Source organism: Acartia tonsa, chromosome 4 (genome assembly GCF_053477335.1).
Source record: "Acartia tonsa isolate MP-2025a chromosome 4, ASM5347733v1, whole genome shotgun sequence".
NCBI lineage: Eukaryota > Metazoa > Arthropoda > Copepoda > Calanoida > Acartiidae > Acartia > Acartia tonsa.
Genome location: NC_137263.1, coordinates 9837985 through 9848521, shown reverse-complemented (window position 1 = coordinate 9848521; position 10537 = coordinate 9837985). Strand labels below are relative to the sequence as shown.

The following is a 10537-nucleotide window of genomic DNA, read 5'->3' as shown; positions in this document are numbered from 1 at the left end:
TTCCTTTTTTTTGCTTACTTAAAAAATGAAATTAAATCCACACGGTTAAAAGTGATGGAAGGTGCCTTAAATGATAAAAAGTAGTTTTTGGGTGAATATTCTAGAATTGTGTTAGGACTCTTTTAAACAAGGATGACAGCATCCTTAAAAGCGAAGCTCTGTAACTATGAAACTAACGATCATAAAGACTTGTAGAGTGTCTGAACGAATAAGCAGAAAAAAAGTAAAGCATAAGCAAAATTTTAAGTTTATTCTTATAAAAAACTGCTTAAAATGGATACTGTTAAAGGACAAACTTACATTTTTAGGACTTTTTTATAGAGATGCTTTCCTTATAACGTTGTTCCTTGTTGTAACAGGAATCAGTATTTCAAAATTGAAATGAGGTGATGGGTTAGATTTTCGGTACAACTGCGTCTTACCTGAAGATGTTAATGATGGTCCTTATTGCTGTTATGCACAACATAAATAGACGGTGTATGAGGATGAGGAATGCCTTGGCCTAAAACAGACGCAACTCATTACCACGCACTTCCAGACAAGTCGTGCAATCAAAGAGTTTGTTGTCTTATGGTTGTTACTTCGGCCGTATAAGGTAATTAATTAAGATGTAGGAGTTAAAAACTTTGGCAAAGTATTTGATAATTTTTATTATCCGTTCGCGGTTATAGTATATAGCTAGAATTATTTTTTAGAAGTTTTTGCTCTGTATATGTAAATACAATTTCACAATAAGTCTGGTTTTAGGTCAAAATTCATAACAATTGGTACCCTAAAAAATAAGACGCCTTTGCATTGCATTAACATGTTGATTTTTATAAACTAAAAAACAAGAATAGTTATTTAGAATATAGAATGTACAATTATAAGATTAAAACCAATTTTTTAGCCCCGAGGTGCCGAATTCGCGAAGGCACGAGCTAAAAAAATTGGTTTTAATTTTTTTATTCGTAGAAAGATGGATATAATACGATGCTAGACATAGTTTTTTTTTGTATGGATGAGAACCGGTTCCTATCCACCAGATTCGAATGAATACAAGAATTTTTTTTAAAATTTTCAATATATAACTTTTTGGCATTTATTGCCTTGAAATAGAAGAAAATTGTCAAATTATATTTGTATAATGTATTTTTCTCTGTTAGTTTACTAAAAGAGTTAAAAATAAGAAATACATCATTATCACTAAGCGTAAAAAAAATTCCCTCTTGAATAAGGATTAAAGCGCTGAATACCGCGTACTATTATATCGGAATATTTCCCGAAAATTCCTAAGCCATTACAACAATTTCATTATATACACTCATTATTATCTATCTATTTCTAAAATATTGAAGGTTGACAGTTAAAATACTTGATTTGTATTTAATCGGAAGCAGTTTGAACTAAAAAAATAGCAATAATCTTATATAACATAATTATTTTTGTTTATATATATTAATCTGTTGGATGCATTAGTCTCGTGATCTTATAAGGGCGCATAGCAACCCTTCTTTACCCCCTAGGTTAAAACATATGAATATGCTTGCTACTATTTTCTTATAGATTTACGAGTAAAAGTTAATTTAATCTATTTAAGATTGAATTGTTGAAAAACAAAGTAAAACGTTTTAGTTCGGTATATGTTTATTTTTACTTTTTAAAAAAAAATTACCTGGTAATTTTGTCTTTGTTATATTACGAATGGCCGCACAGTAGTAAAACTATCTGAACTATCACGTAAGAAGTATGGTATAAACATTTGTCTTCCATCCACGAAGTAATTTATAAGACTACCTGTTAAGAGATAAAAAGAAGCTGCAATATTTTAATACTTTTTTGAAGTTTTTAGATATATATCCCTCCTTAATTTACATGATAAAACATATTACACATTCTACATAGGTAAATTTGTTTAAATTGTCAGGACTTACATTCAAAAAACTTGCTTGATCCTTAGGTTTAAATTGAAATATTTCAGAACTGAAATATGTGGAGGATAGTCCCCATCTAAGTTCCCTACCCTCCCCTACCTACTTGGACTTCTTTAATTGATATTAAGTCATTTGTCATCATTTTTATTATTATTATTTAACTCGTATTTATTTGATAACATCTTTCAGATAATCTAAAATGGGCGAGGACGAAATAAAGCCGGCAGATTCAGCTGTTGATATCTCTCCCAATCAAGATGGAGGAGTCTTGAAACAAATAATGACTGAAGGATCTGGAGAATCTCCTCTGACCGGTGACAAAGTAACCGTCCACTATGTTGGTAAGCTAACGGACGGGTCACAGTTTGATTCCAGCCGCGACAGGGATGACAAGTTTACCTTCAACTTGGGTAAGGGCGAGGTTATTAAAGGATGGGATATTGGTGTGGCCACTATGAAAATTGGAGAACGCTGTCTGTTGTTTATAAAGTCTGACTATGGTTATGGGCCCACTGGCAGCCCGCCCAGGATTCCTGGTGGAGCAACTCTTGTATTTGATGTGGAATTATTTTCGTTTACCGGTGAGGATATAACCAAAGAGAAAGATGGCGGAATTGTAAAACGTGTGATGACTGCTGGTAAAGGTTATGAAACTCCAAATGACGGCGCCCGCCTTGTTTGTGATGTCAAGGGTACCTGTAAGGGAATTGTCTTTGATGAAAGAAGTGTTGAATTTGAACTAGGAGAGGGGCGTGATATTGATCTGCCACGAGGTCTGGAGTTGGGCTTAGAGAAAATGAAGTGCGAGGAGACAGCACAACTGTCAATCAGATCAGATTATGGATTTGGAAAAGCTGGCTTGCCAGCAAAATCCATCGAACCCCACGCAGATCTGAAGTACGAGGTTACTCTAAAGAGCTTTGAGCAATCCAAAGAAAGCTGGCAGCTAGACGCTGATCAAAAGTTGACCCAAGCAAAAATTCTGAAAGAGAAGGGAACCAAATTTTTCAAAAACGGCAAATATGAAATTGCTGCCTCACGCTACATGAAAGTCATAGATTTTCTTGAGCACGAAATTGCCTTGAAGGGTGACGAGGAGGTTGAACGAAAAGATTTATTACAGGCTGGCCGCTTGAATGCTGCTCTCTGCAAATTAAAACTTGGTGATTTTCTGGGCAGTAAAGATCTTTGCTCAAAGGTTTTGGAAGAAAACAGTGACAATCCCAAGGCATGGTTTCGCCGTGGAGAGGCTTTCTACGCTCTTAACGATTGGGAGAATGCCAAGGCTGATTTTGAACAAACCTTAAAGCTGGAAACTGATAACAAGGCAGCTAAGAACAAGATTGCTCAGTGCGAACTGGAGATTAAAAAGTACAAGCTCAAAGAGAAGAAGACATTTGCCAACATGTTTGACAAGTTTGCTGCTATGGATTCTAAAAAAGAAAATGCTGACAGCAGAAACAGAAGTGATCCTTTGAAGAATATCAGCGAATGGGAAAGTTCTCAGACAAGCATGGAGCCGGCCCTTGACTCGAATTCCATCAAGGTTGGCGGGGACGTGTCCATGAACATGGATATTGATCAAGCAATCCAGGAGGATAAAGTGAATGGAGAACAGGAATAATCTCTTAACAACCGGAAAGAACATCATACAGTGATTTTTTTTATAGCCAAACTTTTTAAAGGGTTATAATCATTTTATCTTCTTATTTTAATTCAAACATGTGTTAAATGATAATTATATTGTGATCTCTATGTATTTAAACTTAAACTTGTCAATTTTTCGTTAATTGGTGTTATGTTTGTTGTGGGTAAAAGTGTATTTAACATTTAAAGTCTTAAGATTAAGCATACCAAAATGCAATTAATGTTTTTTTAAATCAGATATTATAAGCAATAAAAATGAAATCGCAACTCATGATATTTAGTCTAATATCATTGATTAAGTACTGTTAAAATGTAAAACCAAGAAAAAAAGTCAAGATCCATGTAAACTATTAAAAATGAATTGATGTAAATTGTAAGTCAATTATTTATATGTTCTATATTGTAATTGTTAAAGCATTTTAAAAATTAATATCAAGCACATTTTTAAAAAAATAATTCAATCTTTTTTGTTACTTTCAGTTAAACTTGCACACACAAAATGGCGGCGTTTCAGATGCCGGAGGCTGCCCTAGCCCAACTGAAAGGTTTCATATCTTTGTGCCAGGCACAGCCACAGATAATTCACAGGCCGGAGCTCAAGTTTTTTAAAGACTACCTGGAGAGCATGGGTGCCACGCTTCCTGCCCCTGCTCCAGAACCAAAACAGGACAAGACAAGTTCTGGCGAGGCTAAGGATGAAGAGAAGACCGCAAAGGAAGAACCTGAGGTAAACTTATTTCGGATATATATTTAAATCTTCTTTCAGCCACTAAAATATTTATTACATATTTTTTTTGAGATATCGGTTTTATTGATAGACGGATGTTTCACCTTTCAAAGAAAATAGTTATCTATTAGCCAGCGGGATATTGACAGATGGAAATCGTTTTACTTTGAAATTTTACTGTCTATTGATATTTTAGTTAAATCAAATTGATAGGTATAATATTACCTTTACATTTTTTTCAAGAATGAAGCTGAGATGAGCAGCGAGGAAAGTGACGTAGAGCTTGATATGGAGGGAGTTATTGCTGACAATGAAACTGAAGATACTCATGAGATGGGAGATCCTGACAAGAAAGAAATGACTGATGATGAGATGACAAAGTTTGACGAGGCCAGAGGTCAAGCTATGAGCATTTTTTCAGAGGTAATATTTTAAGTCTGTATACAGTCCTTTAAAAAAAAGAGGGGTGTGGAGGGGGGTTCTCAGTATGTCAGTCTTTTTAAAAATGGGGAGTTTTTATCAATGAGAAATCTTTTAAGTTCGAATTTCATTAGTATTGTTGGCAGAAGTAGGCGTTGGTAGGTTTCTCTAAGTTACAGGTAATAGATTGTCTATAGTTCAGCTGTTTCCCGTTTTCGTATTTAAACCGTTATGAATGTCACCGTGAAACCTTCCATACTCAAGCCTGGGTTAGAAATAGAAAAACCGCGACACGCTAGGACATTTGATAGTAAGAATAGGGGAAATGCCTTAAAAATAATTCAGCTCGGACTTGCAACTTGTAAATATTATTATTCTTCAAGAAATTAGGCAGGATGATTTCTGTCTGCCTGTAACGTAATATCTCACTAACTACTGAACCGATGACTAAGGCTCCTCTCTTCAGTGAAGCTTTTGTTTAAAAAAAGGTTTAAATTACTTGGAGAGTTCTTCAAACCTCCCATTAGAAATTAACCCTAGAAATATAATCCAGCCTTTCTTGAAGTTCTTGAGTAATGGGCGTTTGGATGTGATGACATAGGGCAAATTCCCTAGAATTTAAAGTATCTGCTCAAAAGCATGAATAACATTTTTTTAATTGCAGGGAGAGTGGGAGCAGGCTATTGAAAAGTTTACAGAGGCAATTAAACTGAATCCGAACTCAGCTGCAATGTTTGCTAAACGCGGAGCTTGTTTCCTTAAGATGAAGAGATTAAAGGCTTGTATTAGAGATTGTACAAGGTAAATCTAGCCATAATATTTTAATGCATTTTTAGTCTAATAAGTTTGGGTCTATACTCTTAAAATAATGTATGTTGATAAGAATTTTGCGTGTTTTTTTTTCATTGAAAATTTAGATATAATATACAATAGGTAGGTATTTTCTTTTGATTAACCTTTATTATTACTTAAGAGCTATTGAACTGAATCCTGACAATGCATCTGCGTACAAGTTCAGAGGAAGATCTCACCGTCTGCTTGGAAACTTCAAAGATGCGGCATCAGATCTCAGAACTGCTTGCAAAATTGATTTTGACGAGCAGGTAAGAATGTTACAATTACCCCGTCTAATTTGTTTAAATTTGCAACAATAACAAAAATATTTGTGTATTCATTTTTTTTGTAATTTTCTACAAACCAAACTGAACCAGTATTTGTTTTTTAAAAATCCGTCAAGTTGAAAAAGGTTCCCTTTTAAACTTGAAATGGAGCAAAAGAAAGTCCCCCCCCCCCCCCTCTTCTGCGGAGTAGCCACTTGTATGTTTACATTATTATATCAAGGCTGACGAATGGTTGAGAGAAGTGACTCCCAACGCCAAGAAGTTGGAAGAACATGAGAGAAAACAGGACCGCAAGCGGGCGGAGAAGGAGTTGAAGGAAAAGAAAGAGAGGGTGAGAGCAGCCCAGGAGGCCAGGAAAGCTGCTGCAGAGGCGGCTGCTGCGGGTGATGATGATGTAAGTGATTTTTAATTAATCGTATGACACAACTAATAGGATGTCTCTCTGTTTGACAGCAATATAAAAAGATGTCATATTGGTATGAGGTTTGTCTGTATGCAACTAGCAAAAGATTCACTAGCCATTTTACCACTAGATTATTTCCCTTTTGATTAATCATATTATTTTATCAGGATGATATGGGTGGTATGGGAGGAATGGGCGGACTTGGTGGTCTCTTCAGCGATCCAGAACTCTTGGCAGCCCTCTCTGATCCAGAGGTCGCCAAGGCTTTCCAGGATATTCAGTCCAACCCAGCAAACATCATGAAGTATCAAGGCAATCCAAAAATAATGGCATTAATCACAAAGATGGCATCCAAGATGGGCGGCGGTGGTGGAATGGGTGGTAGGCCCGGTATGGGCGGCATGGGAGGAATGCCTGGAATGGGCGGCATGGGAATGCCAGGTATGGGGGGAATGCCTGGAATGGGTGGAATGCCAGGTATGGGGGGAATGGGTGGAGGAGCTAGTTCTGGAGGAGCACCACCACCACCACCAGCATCTTCTACAGATGATCTAGATTAACTCAATAATTGCAGATATCAACACCAAAACTACAAGACTTCAATTCTTATATTAAAATTTTTCTCTATATATTTAGAATTCAAAAATTTTGTGTTTGTTAAACTATCCATGATTGCAGTACTTAGCAATTTTTTGTTTATCTGCAACAAAATTACCTAAATATTTTATGTATTTTTTTGCATTTTTGTGTAGGTTTTCTCTTCGTAGTAGAGGGGTGACAAGTCAATTCTAGTTCAGTCGCAAAGGGGGGGGGGGGGCGTAATGACATAAGCTCTTAAACCGTGAGCAAAATGGTCTAAATATTGAGCTAGACCCTTCAAACTTGGTATATAAGCCTAGTCCTATAGGTAATACATCTAAATGGCAAAAAAATCCAAAATTTTTTATTTTTAGGTTAGGTTAGGTAAGAAAAACCCTGCGGAAATGGGGTTTTTAGGCTTTTTTTGGTCTATTTTGATGTGGAAACTTGCCTTAAATTGTTTTTTCTTAGGGTTTTAACTTAAATACACTGTATCTATTCATATGGACATTATTTAAGATGATTCAGCAAGTCGGGGACCGACCCCAGGGGGCTAGGTGGGTGGCCCGCAGGGGTTAAGTTCATTTTTCCTAATATATTTGTTGTGATACATCAAATTATAGGTTTTTTAGGTCAAGGAACTCAAATTCAGAGCTAAAATAAGCATTAGACTAATCTGAAGCTAGCCCCAGCGGGCTAGGTTGGTGGCCCGCAGGGGTTAAGTGCATTTTTTCTAATATATATCTTGTTATATATCAAACTATAGGTTTTTTAGGTCAAGAAACTCAAATTCTGAGCGAAAATTAGCATTAGACTGACCTGAAGCTAACCCCACCGGGCTAGGTTGGTTTTCTGCAGGGCTTAAGAGCATTTACCTAACCTAACCTAGAAACTTACTCATATTTTTACAGGTTTCTTTCTTGAATAAACTGTGTCTATTAATAAAGACTTTATTTAAGATGATCCAGCAAGTCGGGGACCGACCCCAGTGGGCTAGGTGGGTGGCCCGCAGGGATTAAGTGCATTTTCCCCAATATATATGATGTGATACATCAAATGATATGTTTTTTAGGTCAAAGAAATTCAGAGCTAAAATAAGCATTAGAATAATCTGAAGCTAACCCCAGCGGGCTAGCTGGGTTGCCCACAGGGCTTAAGTGCATTTTACCTAAGCTAACCTAGAAACTTACATTTATTATTTTTTTAGGTTTTTTTTCTAGAATAAACTGTCCATTCATGAGGACCTTATGAATAAACTGTGTCTATTAATGAAGACTTTATTTAAGATGATCCAGCAAGTCGGGGACCGACCCCAGCGGGCTAAGTGGGTGGCCCGCTGGGGTTAAGTGCATTTTCCCCAATATATATGTTGTGATAAATCCAATTATAGGTTTTTTAGGTCGAAGAACTCAAATTCAGAGCTGAAATAAGCATTAGACTAATCTGAAGCTAACCCCAGCGGGCTAGATAGGTAGCCCACAGGGCTTAAGTGCATTTTACCTAACCTAACATAGAAACTTACGTTTAATATTTTTTTCAAATAAACTGTCCATTCATGAGGACCTTATTTCAGATGATCCAGCAAGTCGAAGACCGACCCCAGCGGGCTAGGTGGGTGTCCCTCAGGGGTTAAATGCAAGTATGTGTTGTCATACATCAAACTATAGGTTTTTAAGGTCAAGAAACTCAAATTTACAGCTAATAAAAGCATCAGACTAATCTGAAGCTAGCCCCAGCGGGCTAGGTGGGTTGCCTGCAAGTCTTAAGTGCATTTTACCTAACCTAACCTAGAACCTTACTTGTTTTTTTTATGGTTTTTTTCTGGAATAAACTGTGTCTATTTATTAGAACAAGATTTAAGACCCCAGCAGGCTAGGTGCGTGGTCCGCAGGGGTTAAGTGCATTTTTAGTTGTCATACATAAAATTATAGGTTTTTTAGATCCAGAAATTCAAAAAATGCATTTGAACTTCATTTAGTGAACTGCATATTTTTTCCTGGTTAATTGGTTAAACTACATTTATATGGCATATATTTGAAAGAATTTAAATTTTGATAGTACAATGTTAGCGGTGGAAGAATTTAATATGCTAATAGGATACAATTTTTTTATTTAATGTATACCACATACCACGAAAAAACTAGCATCAGGTTGCTATTGTGTTTTTTTAGCTCCAAATTGACTTTAAAAACCTATAGTTTGATGTATAACAACACATAATTTGGAAAATTTACCCCTGCAGGCCACCCACCTAATCCGCGGGGGTTAGCCTTAGGTCAGTCTAATGCTTAAAATAGCTCTGAATTTGAGTTTCTTGACATAAAAAACCTATAATTTGATGTATGACAACACATACTTTAGAAAAAATGCACTACACCCCTGTGGGCCACCCACCTAGCCCGCTGGTGTCGGTCCCCAACTTGCTGGATTATCTAAAATAATGTCCTCATTAATAGACACAGTTTATTCAAGGAAAAAACCAAAAAAGAATAAGTAAGTTTCTAGGTCAGGTTAGGTAAAATGCACATAAGCCCTGTGGAAAATCTACCTAGCCCGCAGGGGTTAGCTTCAGGTAAGTCTTATGCCAATTGTAGCTCTGAATTTGAGTTTCTTGACCTTAAAAACCTTTATTTTGATATATAACAAGATCTATATTGGAAATAATGCTTTTAACCCCTGTGGGCCACCAACCTAGCCCGCTGGGGCTAGTTTCAGAATAGTCTTATGCTAATTCTAGCTCTGAATTTGAGTTAACTGACCTAAAAAACTTATAATTTGATGTATCACAACATATGTATTGGAAAAAAATGCACTTAACCCCTGCGGGCCACCCACCTAGCCCGCTGGGGTCGGTCCCCGACTTGCTGGATCATCTTAAATAAAGTCCTCATTAATAGACACAGTTGATTCAAGAAAAAAAACCTGTGAAAATATAAGTAAGTTTCTAGGTTAGGTTAGGTAAATGCTCTTAAGCCCTGCAGAAAACCAACCTAGCCCGGGGGGGTTAGCTTCAAGTCAGTCTAATGCTAATTTTCGCTCAGAATTTGCGTTTCTTGACCTAAAAAACCTATAGTTTGATATATAACAAGATATATATTAGAAAAAATGCACTTAACCCCTGCGGGCCACCAACCTAGCCCGCTGGGGCTAGCTTCAGATTAGTCTAATGCTTATTTTAGCTCTGAATTTGAGTTCCTTGACCTAAAAAACCTATAATTTGATGTATCACAACAAATATATTGGGAAAAATGAACTTAACCCCTGCGGGCCACCCACCTAGCCCCCTGGGGTCGGTCCCCGACTTGCTGAATCATCTTAAATAATGTCCATATGAATAGATACAGTGTATTTAAGTTAAACCCCTAAGAAAAAACAATTTAAGGCAATTTTCCACATCAAAATAGACCAAAAAAAGCCTAAAAACCCCATTTCCGCAGGGTTTTTCTTACCTAACCTAACCTAAAAATAAAAAATTTTGGATTTTTTTGCCATTTAGATGTAATACCTATAGGACTAAGCTTATATACCAAGTTTGAAGGGTCTAGCTCAATATTTAGACCATTTTGCTCACGGTTTAAGAGCTTATGTCATTACGCCCCCCCCCCCCCCCCCCTTTTATTAAAATAATATATGTCTACCAAGTTAATAGATTGTCATTTATACATTACTTGGTAGTTTTTATTTATTTTTTATGTGATAATAATGGAAATAATTTTTTTGGATTATT

At 36.4% G+C, this 10537-nt stretch overlaps 2 protein-coding genes across 2 annotated transcripts; both read left to right on the top strand.

The window, feature by feature from the left end:
* The first annotated feature begins 2078 nt into the window (after nucleotides 1–2078).
* On the top strand, nucleotides 2079–4039 carry LOC145315968 (peptidyl-prolyl cis-trans isomerase FKBP4-like). Its single transcript, XM_080156207.1, has one exon. The coding sequence runs from the start codon at nucleotides 2113–2115 to the stop codon at nucleotides 3535–3537; it is 1425 nt and encodes a 474-aa protein (XP_080012333.1). The 5' UTR covers nucleotides 2079–2112; the 3' UTR covers nucleotides 3538–4039.
* Nucleotides 4006–6931, top strand: LOC145315969 (hsc70-interacting protein-like). Its single transcript, XM_080156208.1, has 6 exons — nucleotides 4006–4287; nucleotides 4531–4710; nucleotides 5372–5508; nucleotides 5681–5810; nucleotides 6049–6222; nucleotides 6399–6931. The coding sequence occupies exons 1-6, from the start codon at nucleotides 4060–4062 to the stop codon at nucleotides 6789–6791; spliced, it is 1242 nt and encodes a 413-aa protein (XP_080012334.1). The 5' UTR covers nucleotides 4006–4059; the 3' UTR covers nucleotides 6792–6931.
* Nucleotides 6932–10537: the final 3606 nt, after the last annotated feature.

Bases quoted from the DNA above. Each gene is read 5' to 3' on its own strand.
- LOC145315968 (XM_080156207.1), top strand. From the start codon at position 2,113: ATGGGCGAGGACGAAATAAAGCCGGCAGATTCAGCTGTTGATATCTCT.
- LOC145315969 (XM_080156208.1), top strand. From the start codon at position 4,060: ATGGCGGCGTTTCAGATGCCGGAGGCTGCCCTAGCCCAACTGAAAGGT. The intron at 4,288-4,530 runs GTAAACTTATTT...ATTTTTTTCAAG, and splicing joins CCGCAAAGGAAGAACCTGAG to AATGAAGCTGAGATGAGCAG. The intron at 5,509-5,680 runs GTAAATCTAGCC...TTATTACTTAAG, and splicing joins TGTATTAGAGATTGTACAAG to AGCTATTGAACTGAATCCTG.